The 18,184-nt window shown below is 42.4% G+C and overlaps 1 protein-coding gene across 7 annotated transcripts in view; it reads left to right on the top strand.

The window, feature by feature from the left end:
• The first annotated feature begins 12,391 nt into the window (after positions 1 to 12,391).
• The window catches only part of LOC115043156 (nuclear factor 1 X-type-like), a 106,180-nt gene continuing 100,387 nt past the window's right edge, over positions 12,392 to 18,184 (top strand). For 3 of the 7 annotated variants that reach the window (XM_029501394.1, XM_029501365.1, XM_029501427.1), the window contains exon 1: positions 12,392 to 12,969. In XM_029501394.1, coding sequence (XP_029357254.1) covers positions 12,967 to 12,969 — 3 coding nt within the window. In that variant the 5' untranslated portion in view covers positions 12,392 to 12,966. The remainder of the gene's footprint in view (positions 12,970 to 18,184) is intronic. The other 4 variants (XM_029501374.1, XM_029501411.1, XM_029501419.1 and 1 more) reach the window with 2 other exon arrangements.

Raw genomic sequence — 18,184 nt, 5'->3', positions numbered from 1 at the left:
GCCCTCACTGGGTAATTAAATCAGTCCATTTCTCCTTGAGTTAGCTCACGGCGCCAGTGGTGCTGCCCAGTGAGACAGTGTCAGGGTCTGCCAGTTTCATTAGCCCTGATGGATGACCTCATGACAAGCATTACACACACCTACACTTCAAAGAGAACGCGCACCAACTTTGAATGAGTGTAAAAGTGGATGTGTGTCTGTGTGTCTGTGTGTGCAAACAGGGACAACAGCAGGAGTATTTCATTTCATGGCCCTGTGACCCTCCGAAACATCTCTGAGATGTTTTAGCTTGTGTGTAATTCAATTGTGTTATGATGTACACGTGAACAGGGCGGAAGGACTTGATATTTTTAATCATATGTGTAAGTGTGTGTTTGTGGTTGAGTGCAGTGCAAATTACCATTGTGTGGTGGGTGTTGTCCCTCTTGCTCTGTCTATGTGTGTGTGACAGCGTCACTTTGCGCATGTCTGTGTGCACTGTGTACACTGTTCACCAGGGGAAGGGCTCAGCGCTTAGTTAGGGTTTTTGGTGGTGATTTTCATATTGCCTGGGGTCATGTGGGCACGGTGCCCACTCCTGGTGCTGTGGGTGCCCGCTGAGGCGTGGGGAGATTAAAGCGGGCGCACGGTGCCACAAAGGGGCCTGTCTAGTGCTTTTTAATTCCCCTAAATTAGGGCACAGTGCCAAGGCAGCTCCCTACTATGGCAAACACTCCATAACTGGCACCATAACTACTGCTCAGCAAGACACAGAGAGAGTGAGAGACGCTGAACACTGGAAGAAAACATTCACTCACTCTCTTTTTCACACACTTGGACACACATGCTTGCATACTTGTAATTAGCAGTCCGTAGCTTTTGCTAGTTTGCGGGAGACTGCCTTGGTAATTCGCTATCATCCACATTGCTTGAGTCCTATTCACAATGTTCGGTTGCAGTGATGTCAGACTAACCAGTGGAATGTGCACGTTTGTTGTGTGTTTGTGTGAATGTATTTTGTGTGTAACTGTGTGTGTGTACTGCTCTGCATACCCCGAGGGCAGTGGCACGCCACTAAAGAAACAGTAGGTGGACACTTGGTTTGGTATTTGTGTGTATGTGTGTTTGCATTCATGCCCTGAGGGTTGTGGCATGCTGCTAAAGGGCTAGTGTACGGACACTGGGGTGTGTGTGTATGTCAGGTCTCCGAGGTCCCTTTCTCTGTCTGCCTAATCCAAATCCACTCTCTGAGGTGTGGCGTTGGCATCAGCGCATCATCTCAGAGTCCTGCCAGAGTCTGTTAGTCCGCCATAGGATTCCTGATACCTTTGTATCCCACCTCATACATTTCAGTGTGTGATCCAGCATTTTATTAATGTTATAAAAAGAGTTAATCGGCTCAGAGGGCAGGTAATATGATGCTGCTTTAAAAGTGAATTTGGTTTGATAAATATTCTCTTTTTCTTTGTCGCACTTTATTTTTTGTAAGACTCGCTCAGCTTTTGGTCAAAAACATGTAAAATCTAAGCATTTGAAGTATGATGGAATATATGGGCCAACAGACTATTTTGTGTGTGTGTTTGTTGGTGCGTATGTGTCTGCATACAAACGCCTGTGTTAATCCAAGTCTCTCCCAGCATCTGGAGCCTTGACACAGTTTAAAGGGCTGGCTGTGTCCACACAGAGCTGGGCCAGTGCTCACACACACACACACACACACACACACACACACTCACACTCACGCAGCTATCTAGGGCACCAGAAGGCCCAGGCAACGCCAAGGCAGAGGCTGCCCACTTTGGCACTGCAAGGTGGGGCTGCGCTGGCGCTCCACTGGCGCTTTGGGGGAGAGAGAAATGGCAAGGGTGTGTGGTAGGGGGGTGGGGGGTGGGGTGCTGTGACGAGGGAAATATGGGTGTGTTTGAGTGTGTGTGTGTGTGTGTGTGTGTGTGTGTGTATATATATGAATGGTGTGGGTATGTGAAGGGGGTGGTGGGGGGGGCACCTGGCGTGTGATAATAACCCTGGGAAAATGCCCACTCCCTCTGAAGAGAAAGGTGCAGAGGGAGGGAGGTGGGGTGTAGTCTCTCTGTCTCTCTCTGAGAAAGACACAATGAAATGCAGACAGAGAGTAGGGTGTGTGTGTGTGTGTGTGTGTTTGCATGTTGAAGGCGCTGTGTCCAGTCTCAGAGCTGTCCATCCTCAACTTCTTATGTTGATGTCATTTCTGTCATAACTTGGAGGACAGGCACTACTTTTCATCCACACCTTTGCATAGAAGAAGAAGAAGAAGAAAGCAAGCCTGTGCTCTTTTCCTCCGTCCCTTTTTCCTCTTCGCTCCTGGCGGCCTAAGACACCTCTCCACCTTTCCTCATAGATCGTGGATGCAATTCAGACACACAAACACAAGCCCATATGTATGCAAGGCAGAGACAGGATACTCTCAATGCTGTCTGCACCTCCTAGAAACACTCCCCATACCCCCCCACCCCACCCCACCCCATCCCCTCTCCTCTACGTAGCACCACAGATGCCCATGTTGCCCTGCAACAGCTGTCTCACCATGTGCCCTACCAAGTGTTGCCACCCATTGGAGGGGAGAGGAAGTGAGGAGGAGGGAGGATTTGGGTGGGAAGAGAGGGAGGGAGGGTGCAGAATTTGGATGGGAGGGACAGGGTCATGAATATTCATTTTTTTTTTTTTTTTTTTTTCCCATCCTAAAATGGAGTTGCTCTGTTTGTTAAGCCATCATGGGTCTTGGTTTGTCTTGATTATCAGTATATAATCATAATTCTTTATTTGCATTCTGACTCACTCACGGTTTTTGTCCTCCCCCCCTATCTGTCTGCCTATAAGTCCCTCTCCCTCATTTTGGTCCTGGATTCGGCCGAGGTGATAACCAGCACCCATGTTTCCCTCCTGTTCACAGGAAGCCCCTGAAAGCAGAAGGAGGGAACGTCAGTCAGAAGGCATCCTCCGATTGGTGCAGCAGGTTAACGACACTTGTGGTGACCAGTAACCACTGGAGAGGTGCATAGTAACAGCGGGGCATGGAGAGAGGGTATTTTCAAATGCAAACACTGGTCCAACAAGTCAGGTGCACGATCCAGACTCGATCCAGTGACAGAACAAAATGGAGGGCCGGGATGGTGTCCTGCCATTTTGGGGAAAATTTTGGGTGTGCATGCCATGTTTCCGGATTCAGTAAAAATTAGGCTTCAGTGCAACAAAATGACCTTGAGCATATATGTTGATTGCGAAAATGTGTAATAACATTTCAAATATGAAGTTAATATATAATAATCTGTACACTAACTTTTTTAGAACACAAAGTGACTTAAAGGTGCCACAGTCACTACTAATCCACTTTAAATATCCTCCAAATTACTAAAAAAAAATAATTCAAAGACAGACATCTGTGATTGCAAAGAAAGCCATACCTGTGACTTTCAATTTTTATTTTGAAACTGGTAAAGTAAAGCAATGAGGTATAAAAGATGCCAGGACAGATGGTTAGAATACCATTCGAGAAACTGATGCCACACACTGTTCCCCTGTGGTCTTTACTGCAATCTAAATAAATGCAGTTGATTGTTTGAGATGCCCCAATAAAACAAAACTAATGAAAAAAAAATACAAAAAAGTACGAAAGGAGTTGTGAGCGAGTGTGTATTTGTTCATTTAATTTTGAAGGGATGAAAGCAGACAGGCATAAAGAGGGGCAGACGTAGAGAGATCATAGCATCGTGTACCGTATTGGTGGGTAGTGTGCCACACAGTCTGCCTCCTAAAGCAATAAATCTGAAACAGCATAATAGATAAACGCAATTCAGAACACAAAATACCCTGCGAGGGAAAACTAATAAAAAACTGAGTGATTAAGTGGAATCAGAGCTCTTAGGCAGTATCTGGAGATGGGAGCTGTCGCCATACAAAGACCAGAGCGGGCCAACACAACAGATGAGAGAGCATAGGGACAGGGGGCCGAGAAAACGAGGGCTAAAAGCAGAGGGAACGAGAGACAGATGATGGAGGCAAGGAAAGAAGAGATGGAGGAGAGAGAGAAAGTGAGGGATGGATGGGGCAGCAGATCAGAGGGAGCCTCTAGTGTGTCTTGCTCTCCCTTTAAAGAAGAGCCAGGAAAACAGATTAGGAGTCCTCTTTTCTCCTAGGGGAGCGCGCACACTCACACACACACACACACACACACAACCTCCAACCAACCAACCAACCCCCCCCCCCCCCCCCCCCCCCCCCCCCCCGCATACAAACATAAAACTAACTTTTACGCTGCACCCGTCACTGACCTGCCCAGCCCCGAACAAATCCGCTCGCTGCCGAAGCGTCCCTGCTCACACAGTGGGTGGAAACATGGGGACACAATGACAGCCAGTGTGTTCTGCAGTTTAGGTGACCTCACATCAGGTCACGTTTGCTAACTGTTTATGACACAAAGAGGAATGATGTGAGGGAGTATCTGCCTGTACAGAGGGAACACAAACACACATTCATACAGCTACAAACCACTGTGTGTGTGTGTGTGTGTGTGTGTGTGTGTCTGTCTGTCTGTCTGTCTGTCATCTTCAAGAGCTGCTTGTAATCTTATGGAGGTTAATATTAATTATAAAGATAACAAACGGTAAAATGAATCATGTTCATTAATGAATAAACTGACTTTATTTTATTTTATTTTATTTTATTTTTTTTTTTACAAATCTTTCATTTATTTTGTTATTAAAATGCAAATTATATATTTAAAACATTTTCAGGTTCTAAATTAATATAATCCGTCCAAACCTGTTTAATTATTATATTTGACAAAAAAAGAAGCACATTCTTGTGTTTTAGAGGCTGGAACCAGTAAATTTTTGGCAAATAATTTTACCTTGAAACAACAAATCTGTCATCAAATAATTACACACATTTTCTGTTGATTAATTTATTGACTGAGAATTTCAGCTCCCCAGAACATAATCTTAGTATTTAACATTTTTGTGTATTTCAAAAATATCTAATGCACAACTGGACTTGTGCTTTATCAGGTAAAGTCTGTCTGTCTGTGTGTGTGTGTGTGTTATCAAACCTGAAACTAGTGTCAGCCATTGATAAAGCACTTTCTTACTGAAACACAGCGACACACATGCACATATTACACTGGTCTCAGAAGAATTCTTGGAAACCTGAGATGTGTCTCCACAGAGACAAACGGCTCGTCACGTCACATTATCATCTCAGTTGGTTTGACTCCACATTGTCTCCTGTAGCCTACACATACTTTTAACTGAAGTAAAAGTCACACAAATCTTACTTTTGGACCGTTCAAATGTACAGTTCGCAAAATAAACAAAAGTAAAATGGCTCAAAATTGGCATGAGTGTTGAATCACTATTTCAGAAATGAGTGAATCTCATTATGTAAGAAGGATCTCAATGCTGCAGTCAGTAGATGCGCAGGCATTTTTAAATATTGACTATGAGTTGCGATAAAGGATATTTAATGAGCAGAAAATAGTGTGGTGGAGTAAGGGTTAGGGTTCAAATAATAGTATGACAATATTAAAAAATGGAATACCTGTTTTTGAAATGTGTGCTGTCTCAAATCAGTTTTGTTTGAGTATGGCTAACTGCAGGAGTTGATGACATTGTCGGAGGCATACAAGTTAATCAGCAGCCCAACACACGTTCTCTGCTAGTACTTAAAACCATCGGGAATCAATTTCAGATTCACCACCAACTGAAGGAGGAGCGGTTTTACTTCATAAGACTTGTGGACATTTTTTGACATAGTGTGGCTTTTTGTGGTGCTGGTTGTCATAACATTTATCAGACGTATTACATCAAACATTTCTAGATTGTTTTTAAATGTGCAAATGAATTGGTAGCCTGTATTTGCAAACTTTGCTCACCTCAAATTGTCTCCCTCAAGCGACGGACAAAGTACTTTGAGAACTGAACAGAATACATTTTTGTGTTTCATTGTTTTTGGCTCCAACATTTTAGTTTAGTTCCATTAAAAGTAGGATATATTTTGTCATCTAGTGTACCATGTTTTTAAATCGAAACGACAGCTTTCTTACTCATCAGGACATGTGTTTATATGTTTGTGTATATGTGAGTATGTGCATGTGTAATGGGGGTCACCTTTCCAGAAGGAGGATGATGCAGTTTACATTAAAAGCATACTGTACAGGATGTCCCTCTGCCTCATGGCCAAATACACAAACCGTAATCATCATGTTTCGTTGATTTAGTCTGGGGACCTTTGCTGCCTGTCACTCCCTCGCTTGCCTCCTAAATTTTCTCTCTGTTTCAGGAATAGAATAAAAACACCAAAATCTCAGCAGATTGTTTTTGAATGACTTCGGGTAGATTCAGAGGTCTCTTAGTAACAAAACAAAACAAAGCAAAAATAAAAAAATGAATACCTGGTGAGAAAACTCCCCCAGAGGAAAGTGCTGCTGCTTTAAAATGTGTAGGTTAAAAAGTCTCCATGACTGTGTAAAGGGAATGTGCTCAGCTGGCAGCAGCAATGTGAACGTACTCCACCCTCCATCCCATTCTCCTGTGCCAGGGCCGGGCATTCCTCACCCCTCCAAAGGCTGGTTAGTACCCACTCTTTTCTCTTTCCTTTTTGCACACAAACACAGACTTCACTCTTTTTGTCCGTATGCAACTACTTCAGAGCAGCTATTTCCTTCCTCCTTTACTTTGCCGTCTGCATTTCTTTATTTCCTCTTTGCAGCCCTCACATCCTTCATCCTTCCTTAATTTTCCTTCCTTCCTACCGTCTCTTTTCCCCCCTTCAAAAACCCTCCATCTCCATGGCTCTCTCCCTCAGCTGCTCTCTCATTTGGGTTTATTTGCATGGCAGAGCGTAAAGGATGCAGACAGAGCGAACAGGGCCAGCAGAGCCCTCCTGTGTCCATCCAGGCCAGGGCTGAGATTTGTAATGCTAGACAACACTCGGCAATGCAGGGATAAAACCTCGGCCGCCGCAGACAAAAAGAGCCTTGTATTTTTCCCTTTCCTTTCCACCGCTTATTGCACTTCTCGCATGGAGACGCAGAATTCTCCAGACCATTTCTTTCAGCTGGGAGAGGAATGAAGATTGTAGAGAGGGGGAAAAAAAAATTGCTCCCCTGATATATGGTCTTGTCATAGAGTATATTTTGTATAAGGCCAAGGCAGTATTTCATTCTCCCCTGACATCACTGCAGCAGAAGGCCAGTGAGAGCTGGCTGGGAATGGATGTCAATACAGTGCTACAGCCAAGAGTCAGAGTGAGGCGCTTTAATGGGGAAAAGTGGCAGCAGGACTGAGGCCTTTGAGTTTTATTTGTGTTGTCTGTTGTACTTTGCAGCTGTGCTGTCTAGTTTCTAAAATGAAGCCCAGCTATTTATACTTCTCTCCTTATATCTATTTGATATTTTTTTTTTTTTTTGGTGCGTGACTTTTTTATTGCCAGTGTCTCTGGTCTTGCAGCTCATAGTTTGACTCAGAGTATCTTTGTAAATATGTAAATAGAAAAGCTGCCATTTTCCTTAGTTATTTGCGAACCTTTTTTTTCCCCCTCTCTGCTTGATTTACCAAAGTGCTTTGAGGATATAGTTTCTTTTGTTTGTTAATGTTGTCCAAACACTGGATTATTTTTGCGCTGGTTCATCCTCATTATCATCTGTTGTTACAATGAAAATATAAATCTCTTCAGACACAAAATTTTGTGTTGTTAACTTTCTAGTTTTGGTGCTTCTCCCCAGACAGGTGTGTCACCGACTTGTTAGATTGATTTCTAAATTACTCACAGCTAGGTTTCTCTCTGTGCCTACTTTCAGGTATTTCCTCATGTTGTCACTATCCATTTGGATGAGTGCTCATTTCTTTGAAGAAATGTGAACCTGTTGATTTAAGTTTGTGCTCTCTTTCTGGCTTTTACCTTTTCTTTTTGCGTCGCTAAACTTGTTGACACATGCTGATGCCGATAACTCCATCTTTCATAGACAGACTTATCTGCAACAGTCCACCTCTGTGCCGTCTGCTGGCCAGCAATTTGTAGAATTATCTGATCATTTCTTTCAACACGTCAGTCATAACATGCAGTCACACTCCAGCCCCTGATCTTGAAACTTTAAATTTTGATATGCGCAATAAAATAAAATAAAATCCCCCAACTTCATTTTGGGGGTTTTCGGACAAGAATTAAGAACTTTTGAAAAAGTCCTTCCATGTTGTCTGAAGTTTGCCTGCTGGAGCCAACAATGTGCCCTTCTCTTCTCACAGTGAGGCTTAAGGAACTTATTGCCCACATAATGCTGGGTCTTAAAACAGCGTGGTATCAGAGCCATTGTGGTCTGCAGTAATGACTGGTTGAGGGGGCTGCGGTGAGACACACCACTCAGGGCTTTCATTAACCCAAAGCTCAGCCTAATTGACGCTTATAGTTTGCCTTACATGTTTGGGACGAGTTGCACCCCATCCAATTTTCTACAGAATGTTTAGCTTTTGGAGCAACTAATCGATTGACTCTAATTTTTTAGACTTCATGTCTAATGTTTTATTCTCTGAAGGTCCTGAACAAAAAAAGTGTAATTTTTTTTTATGTTTCCTTTTTAAAAAAAATTGATTTAATAATCTAAGTTACAGTCAAAATATTTTCAGTTATTTTTGAATTGTGTCCTAACTCTCTATGAAAAAAACAAGCACACAAACATACAAACACACCCCCCCCCCCCAAAAAAAAAAAACAATCCAGTGGTTGTGATGATTTTTGTTTCATGGGGAAGACAGTTTTGTGAGGATGAGGTTAGATTTAGACGAGCATTTCCCATTTTTTTTTTCATTAGTTTTGTAAGAAAATATTTATTACTGTCTCATTTAAAGGCTATCAAGCATCGAGAGGGGTCTTTTATTTTTTAACCTTTTATTAAAATAGAAGTGGGGCTCTTCAATGCCTCATCAATGACTCAGTGGACATATTTATAATGAGCAAAATACAAAGTTGTTTTTTTTGTTTGTTTTTTGCGATTGAAGTTGGGAATTACAGAAGTTTTAAGCCTTTTTGTTTTATCAAACTTTCCAGTTTTAATTCCATAACTAGTGTTGCACTCTGACTATAGATGGGACATTTTAAGTCTAATTTTCAGCTGATAATTCACTCTTGTATTTAATATAGGCTATATTTAATTTAATTTGAACTCGGTGTAGTGAAGTTTTTACTGACTTCGTCACATGTTTATCTGTTTTTCGTCACACTTTAAATACAAAGGGCATATCGTCGATGTGACTCGTTTTTTTTTTCTCCTGTAGTTTTTAGATGATAGGAAAAAATGTGAAAAGGCGCATTAGATAGTTGGCAGGTTGTTCGTGGAATAAACGACCTGCTGCCTGATAAAAACACCTGTCTGATTGTCCTGCTGGCAAACTTTTTCGATTTTCGATTCTGACCAGATGTAAGAAAAGCCATTCATTATTTTCTTCCTTTTTTTTTTTCGTTTCAGTGTCAAAATCAGTGAATGTTATTTTTAGTTTCCAGGCGCGCTTTTATTACCTGAGCCTCGGAGAAAGAGCATGTGGCCTCCTGCGGCTCTCGGCTGGTCCACGCTGCGTCCCTCCACCAACTCTTATTTGTACATTCATTCAGGGTTAAGGAAATCTTGTCGTGGGATTATTTGGGGTTTAGAGAGAGTTTTTGGTGTTTTTCCAAGCAACTGGTCATTCTCCAAACAGGCCGACGGGCATGTGTGTGAACCTCCTGCAGCAGCATCTGTAAAAACACACAAGGATTAATATTCACACACAACCAAAAAGCGCTATAATAAATAATGAGAATAAACAGTGAACATTATACAGCTCTTTGGTGAATTGATCAATTCCATGTATTATTATTATTAATATTGTTATTATGTCATTTAATTTTGTATAATTTGATTATTAGGCTATATCGTTGCTTTTGATAATATATATAATATATATTATATATATATTATTTCATTCAGCCTTCAGTCAGTTCTAGTATTATTATTATTGTTGATTTTGTTGTTGTTGTTGTTTTTCATCTGAACAACTGACTGATCAACTAACCAGCAACGTATTAACGTCGCTCTGCATATACCTTTGTTCATTTTAATAATATTGTTTATTTTATTCATTTTTTTTGTGTGTGTTCTTTTTTTAAATCTTAATTCGGAGAATTTTTCGACGACAAAAAAAAAAAAAACATTTAAAACTCATGTTTAAGATACTTGGAGCATTGTACATTCATATGTTTCAAAGTGATTAAATTGGCATTGACATAAATTTACATCTTGATTATAAAAGCGAAGCAGAACAAAATCTGTCATCTCAGAATAAAAATGGCTTCGAGGCCTGGATGGTAATAGGCAGGCAAAGGTCTGTATAACCTAGATGACTTGCTGAGAAAGAAACGGAAAGATAAACTCCACCATTTGTTATTTTTACTTCAGTTGGACTAAAAGCCTTTTAATTTAAAAGTCTTTATTAAGCTCCAAATCCAACAACATCAAAACGATGACGCCGACAAAAACTATAAATTTTAATCTCACTTCTGTTAAAGTGAAGAAGCCACTGGGGCCTCCATAAAATGAAGAAAGCTGCAAACGAAAAAAAAAATCACTGTCAGCTCAACTGAATCACCCAAATTAGGCTGAAACGAAAACTTAAATCACAAATTCAATTACAGTTGAATAATTGATGCGGCCAAATGTGTTGGGAGGTCAAAATGTAATTATTGATGAGCCACCATGTTGGAGGAATGTCATTAGACCTATGCTTTTTTTTTGTTTTGTTTTGTTTTGTTTTTGTTTGTTTGTTTTTCTCTCTCTTTTAAAGAATAAAGACAAATAACGACACACGCACAACGGACAAGCAGCAGTTTTAAAGGAAAGACTAATCTGATGTATCCTGGCAGGGCTGATTAACTGAGACACAACGAAAACATCCAAGTTGTCCATGTTTAAGCCAACTTTAGCAAAGATGTCATTCTGAGCTGCCCTTCCTTATTTTAACAGATTTTGAAAAACTGTCTTAGTGCTTTCTGGTCTTTGATCAAATCCCTTTAAAGTACATTCTGATTGTGGAAACTGTCGTGTCTGTGTCCTGATGGACTGGGCCAGATATACAGAGTCCATAAACTCTCACTCTCTTGATTTGAAACACCACTGATGTTTTGAGCTTCCCTTTCCTGAACAACCAGATCATGTCCACATGTGTTTCTCTATGTCTGTGATCTGCTGCTTCTGGCTGCTGCTCTTACTGACTTCTGCTCCCTCAGACGATAAATGGAGTCATATATTCTTTGTGTGTTGGAGATATTTGACATACATTGACAACTTAGGGTGGTGTGGTATCTTATTCGACCCTGCTGCTTCACTGCATCTTTCTTTTGGGAGACCCTGTGACTGTAAATCTACGGAAGTGATGCATTAATCAGCTGGAAGCTTAAAGTTGAAACCCGCAAACGGACTTTCTCGCCCTCGCAGCCACAATCCTCACGACTTCCAGCCCTTATATGTCCCAACTCAAATGTCAATAATTGTCAATCACTCTTTTATTTAAATAAATAAATGAAATCAACTGTGCGACCAACTGAGCCCGTTTCCCCATGGAGTCTCCATTTTTTTTTACAGCAGATTTTAAATAAGAATAATTAAAAAAAATTCAAATAAAGGAGACTCTTCTCAGTCCGGGCACGCAGTCCAGCCGTGCCCTGACTGCAGCGGAGCCGCTCAAACTTTCAGTACATGCAGGCGGTAGGTAGGAGCCAGTGCAGCCCTTAATCCCCGCCATCCGTGATTTAGCCCCCGGTCCTCCTAATGCTCCCAAAGCCCCAGCTGCTCCCCTGGCCGCCCCGCTCTCTCCACAACAGCCTGCACACCGACCGCTCCTCTTTATTAATAATTCACCTAATAATTCAGCAGGTCACCGCAGAGAGGTCGCCCCCCCACCCCACAACCTCCCACAACCTCCCACCCCCCCACATTCAGCGCAAACAACTGCCCCAATTCCGCTCTATTATTTCCACAGTCTGTGCATTAAACGGGGCACACGCTGCTGAGGTGAGCAGTTTGCTGTGTGATATTTTATCTTGGGGAGAGGGGAGCCGCAGCCTGGCTCGCTGTCGCCGGAGCGCACGGAGCGGACAGCTCGGACCGCCGACGTGTCGCTGTGCAGGCATTCCGCTGCCGGCGAGCCGCTGCAGCGATCTGAAGGAGCACTGAACGCAAGCTGCTCTTTCATCTCGTCAGCTTTGAGGAGGAGGCGGCGAGGGACCCGGGGTGTCCCCCCGTTTGTGTGCAACTCCACGTCTGTGTGTGTGTATGTGTATGTGTGTCTCTCTCTCTCTGTCTGTGTGTGTGTGTGTGTGTGTGTGTGTGGAGCGGGAGAGAAGAGAGAGAGAGAGATACAAGGGTAAAACAGATCGGACGCGCGGCGCAGGAGACAGCCGCTTTTGGACACGTTTTGGAGACACAAGCTGCCTAACTGCAAACGCCGCACACGGAAAAAAACAACATAAACAAAACTTACTTTGCATCAACCCTGCCATCCATTCATTTTACCGCGTTATTCGTGTTATTTTCGTGTAGTTTTTTTTTTTAGCGGCTCCAAAATCTGCTGGACAAGTTTGGCCGCTGAAGGACGCACCTCGGGACTTTGACGCAGACGTCTCTCTGACTTGTGGCCGCTGGACATGGACGCATCTGAGGCCAAACAGTCGTAGACGGAGGTTCGGAGCTGCTGTCCTCTTTTCCTTCTATCTGTTGCAGAGTGGAGCCACTTTTGAAAGAGCCTGTTTTTTTTTTCTAACTGGGCCTAAGGCCGACTTGTTTAAAGGTCCTTTTTTTTTGCTTCCGGCAACAGCGCAGAGACCAAGTCTTCCTCCCTCAGCCCTCTCTCCCTCTCTCACTTTTTTGGAAGCTGAACTTTTAAAGGAAAATGGGGCATTGAGAGGGTTGGCAGATCTCCCCACGCTATAATGGTACGTGCTGTGTAACTCAATAGTTGCCCTCTGTTGGGTCTATAGGGTGAAGTCTATAGGTCCGAAAATAAACTCAACAATGCATGTTGTTTAACTGCGTCCCCGCAGTTGTTTCTGTTTGGTACTTTTCATTTGAAAAGATCTGCAGGGTGTTTCATTTAAGTGGGTTTTTTTTTGGCAGAGTTGGCTGCGCAGGGTGAATGACGATACAACACACCTGTGAGCGTGTGTGTGCGCGCTCGCGTGCGCGCGCGTGTAAAATTATAGTAGTAATTATAAAAAGAGAGGGCAATAACACACCTTTCTCACCAGCCAAATCTGCTGATTATGATCAATGTAAACTCCCCGATTTACCAAATTCCAGAAAATCATTTGATAAAGTGAGTGTATTCCTCCCCCCATCACTGTATTTTAACATAGCTCTGCATTTTTGCTTATTTTTCCTCAACTCTATTTTACTGCTCTCTCTCCCGCCTTCAACATCCCTCAAAGACAAAATTATTAATTTGAGTAAACGCGTGAAATCAACGCAGCCTGTCTGGTGGGTTAACAATGTGCAGGCGTAATTTGCAGAAGCGTTTAAAAGTGGCCCCGCAGTGCAGGTTGACCTTCACATCAAACACCATAAAACAAACAGGGGTGTGAAGAGGCAGAATACAGAGATAGTTTGGGCCATTTATTATTGTAATGATGAAGATGATAATGCTGCTCTCCTCCACCTTCGACCGACTCTGACTCCTTTCTGTCTGAGGCGGCTGCTGTATTTATTTATTTTATTTTTATTATTATTATTTATTTTTTTTTTTTTTTTTGAATGGGTGCTTCATTTGCGTAGTTGATGACAGTTTATAGCGACTAAAGGGGGTGGAGAGGTGATGCGAAACAAACTGTCTTTGTGCCCCCAGAACAAATGCTGAGGGTGCTCGTGGCGTCTGTGAGCACCTTCGAATATTTAATGTTGATGTGCAAAATCACAAAGGAGGAATCTGCTCGCCTTATGATGAAATGTTTTGTACCCGAAGCCTCCACCTTGGTTTTTAACGCTTTTTTTAAAAATCGGATGGATCGATTGACTCCTTTCAGTTCTCTTAATCAAACAACCTCGGTCATCCTGCTGTTCAAAGTTTTGAATGAAAGTGTTCTGCTGTAGAAATCGTGACCTACATTACAAATGATGGTTTAGGCCGGCAATACTGTGTCTGTGAGGCCTGTGTTTCTTTAAGGAGACACAAGTCACAGAGCTTTGGTTTTTGTAAAACCTGTTGGAATATTTTAAGGTTATTAGAGGGAGTTTTGTTGCAACACTACGCAGCATTATCGAGCCTGTCCTGCAGTGAAATATAAAATGTTATTCATAACACAACATTCCTAGTGCTTCTGGAGCCTCTGCCATTAAACAGTTTCACTGCGAATAATAATGCTGTTACTCAAAAAAAGCCCCTCAGGTCCTCTCTGATTAGTGAGGTGAGGACTCGCACCACATGCTTCACCCTAAAAATCAAATAAAAACTGTGATATAGACTTACAGACTTTCTGGAGGTCATGTTGAGATGGCAGTGTGTGGTTCTGGCATTGTCTTGCCAATAAAAACATTATACATCACACAATAAAAAAAGCAAATAGCAAAGCAATGATGCAAAATATGTGCAATAGTTGAAAAATTGTATGTAATTGAAAGCCATTGTTTATTTACTATAAGGATTACACGAGATAACCAGAGGACGTGTTTTCATTTGATGTCATCATGACCATATTATTCAGGAGGTTGTATTTCAGTAGCAGAAAGAAGGGGAAGTGCCACTAACAATCAGCAAATTTGTGCTTTTGGATTCTTAATTTTATTGACGCAATGGTTTTCAGAGCGTTGTTGACAAGTCAAGTTTTCATTTGAACGACTTTATTTCTATCCCTCGGATGTACAACATGTCTGCACATCACCGCGCCTACACATTTTCCAGTGTTTTACATTATTATGGGATGGAGGGATGACAGGGTCATCCAAAAAAAAAAAAAAAACAACAGATGAGGCACTGAGTCACACCTTTGCACCAACACTGACAGGCCTCAGGTCGTCCATGATGCCAAAGGGCAACTAAAGTGATTTCTGATATCGGCTGCTCAGTTATCTGACTATGCTTTTTAAGGCCAATATGTCATTAAATAATGTTTCATTTTTGGCAAAGAGACTACAATCCTCACTTTGTTTTGATAGTGGGCCTATAATTTCACAGTTGGTTGCACTGTGTTTGTTGCAGAGAAAAACCTGCCAACCACAAAACCCGTCAGTCAAATAAAAGCCAAGGCTATTATTGGTGCCAAGTGGGGAGGTGGGCGTGAACCTTACCATCTTATTAAATAAATTTTTAGAGTATCATTTCAGTTGAGCTGGAAGTGGGAGAGACAGTTAAAATGGGCTCCACACGACACCTTATTGAGTCATCCTGTGTGTGTGTGTGTGTGTGTGTGTGTGTGTGTTTTTGTGTATTTTGTCATGTAACTCTATGCTTCCTGGTCTTTGTGGTAAACTCTGCCGTATTAGAACCATAACCACAAGAAAATCTCCCCATGGATCAGTCCTTGTGTGACACAAAGAGCTGATTGTACCAGCACAAACCTCATTGTTAAATGCACTTAGCCAGTGCGGCTGGGCCTAAACTGAGTGTGGTTTGGCCACTTGGAAGAAAAAAAAAAAAAAAAATGCCGGCGTAAGGAAGGAAGCATGTAGGAAAAGAGGTGTCTGTGCCATTGGATTACCTAGTGTATGAAGGCTGTGTATGGTGCAAACAATGTGGGAGCAAAATGTTGCAGCTTGCAAACGTTAGTGTCACTATTGCAATTGTATTATCGGATCTGCCATGGTCCATATCTGAGCCTGTCATGCAAGATCAGGTGCCTGGCCAAGCCCATCTTGGGGTGTGCCACAGTGTGCACTCTGTTCAAACTTGTTTCACGGTAACTGTTACGATCTTGGGATGCATTTTATAAATTTTTTTGTTGTTGTTTTTTTTTTTTTTTTTTAATTGAACTAGGTCAAGGCGACTATTGTTAGGGCAGGGATAGTTTCTTGCGTCTATTATTAAGGCACTCAGAGTTTCGCCTCACCCAGCTGATTTGCATACACTGCAAGCCATTTTAAATGAAACCGCAAACACACACACACACACACACACACAATACTTACTTCTGTGAAAATTTTTATGTTTTTTCGCTGAAGTCATCTGAAATGATTTTATCCTCCTGCCTCCTGCAGTCAGGCCTGCTTAATAGAAACTGTTCACACCATGGGCCACTGTTTACTATTGTGTTAAACACAACTGCATAATTAAGCCAAATGCAATCTTCAGCACTGCATCTTGGCTGTACTTCTGACCCAACAAAACCTTCAGGACCCACAAGTGGAGTGAAATAATTAGCCCCACTCTGCTCAGCCATCCATCTATCCTTCTTTTTTTAATGCAGCCCCTCAGTTTCTCATCGTCTTTCTTATTCTCTCCGTTTTCACTTCACCCCCTGAGACGGCTGTGTGAAAAAATCATATTTTTCAACATTTTTCCCTGAGGTAGCTTTGGCAGGGACTCATACGACGGCCATTTCTGCCTTTCATACACCCCTCACACGCCGTGGAACAGATCGCCGGTGCGGCCCTGCATCTTTGAAGTGGTTGCCATCTCACGCAGGTTGGCTGGACTCTCTCCCTGTCTCTCCCCCCAAACCCCGTTCCCCACTCTCACCATTTTCATCCTGTGCCTTAAACTTGGCAACATTATTTTACGCCACCAAATCGTGACGATAAAAACATGTTAAGACACAATGGTGGTGATATGGAATGGATGCAGTTGATGGTTGTGCTGCAGCCAGAATAAATGGCTTACGCAAACACGAGAGAGCAATACACCAGGTGTGCGAGCTGTAAGTTTTTCTTTGTAAGAGGTGAATTAGTGTGTAAGTGTGTGTGTTTGTTTGCAACTGCTAATGTGAGACGCAGAGAGACAGAAAGATAGAGAGGCGGACCATTGATATGTTGCCATTCATGTGCTTTAAAATGGAGCCATCTGAGAATAAATTCCACCATCGGGGCCTTTCATACACAAAGCTCTGTGGAGGGGTGCATGCATGCGTGCGTGTGTGTGTGCGTACGCGTGCTCATGCATGTGTGTGTGAGCAGGTTTTGGAGATCTCACCTCCAAAGAATTTGGCCATATGGTCGTCAACAGATATACCCAGAGAGAGCGAGGGAGACAGATAGGGAACAAGCCAAATAAGACTGTGTCAGATAGTGAAGGAAAAGTGAAAGAGAAGTGTGTTTTCTTTTGTCAGTGGAGGAAGCAGAGGAGGCAGTTTTAAAACAGAGTCTGTAGCCTACCTTAGATCAGATGGCTCAGACAAAAAGAAAAAAAACAAATCTCCATCACATCCCCTACTCCACATATTTGCGGAATGGGAAAATCTGTCTCAATTAACACATTTGCATTGGGCGATGATGGACTCCAAATAGGTCACTGACTCAATCTCCCGCCTCCGAATCTTCCCTCTAAAATGTTAATTAAGAAGGGCTTTGAGATTTTTTTGCTCAGGGCTGGCCATATGGGCTGGGCATATGTTCTATATATACAGTACAATATATAATTCATAAACTGCTGCAGGAGAGAGTGTTTCGGGGCCTTGAGTTTTTTTGGGGTTTACTACAAAGGGAGTCAGCATGGCCTCCCCAGTGGCAGGTACAGAGCTTAGCCTATTCATTAGCATCATGTTATTCACTGTTGCACAATGGGATTGCAGTTCATCAACACCTGTTTCTGTTTCCGTGGCTGACAACATAAAGAGGACATTATATTCATATTTGCTGGCTGGCTAATATGAAAGGAGAGCAAATTAGCTTCTGTCAGGGTGCAGTTAGGGTCTTTTTTCTCTATGTGTGGGAGTGTGTTTGCCTGCTTTTACATTGTTTTGAAAAAGAGTTAGAGAGTGAGTGATATTGAGATTCTCTGTCTATGAAGGGCTACATTTGAAAAGATACTCTCAGATAGGCAGTACGTTATCTCATGCACTTTCAGTTGAACCTGTTGTCCATGTGCCGTCCAGCCAAACACCCATTCACCAGCAGAATGAGGTAGCCACAGCCAATGAAAATAGCTCATTCCCACCCACAGCTTTTTGGGTCCAGCTCAACCAATCAGAGGAGGCTTGCTCGTGCACCTGACCCTGTTTCTGCCTT

This window comes from Echeneis naucrates, chromosome 1, assembly GCF_900963305.1.
Source record: "Echeneis naucrates chromosome 1, fEcheNa1.1, whole genome shotgun sequence".
NCBI lineage: Eukaryota > Metazoa > Chordata > Actinopteri > Carangiformes > Echeneidae > Echeneis > Echeneis naucrates.
Note: the sequence above shows the minus strand (reverse complement) of the source record. Positions and strands in the feature narration are given on the sequence as shown.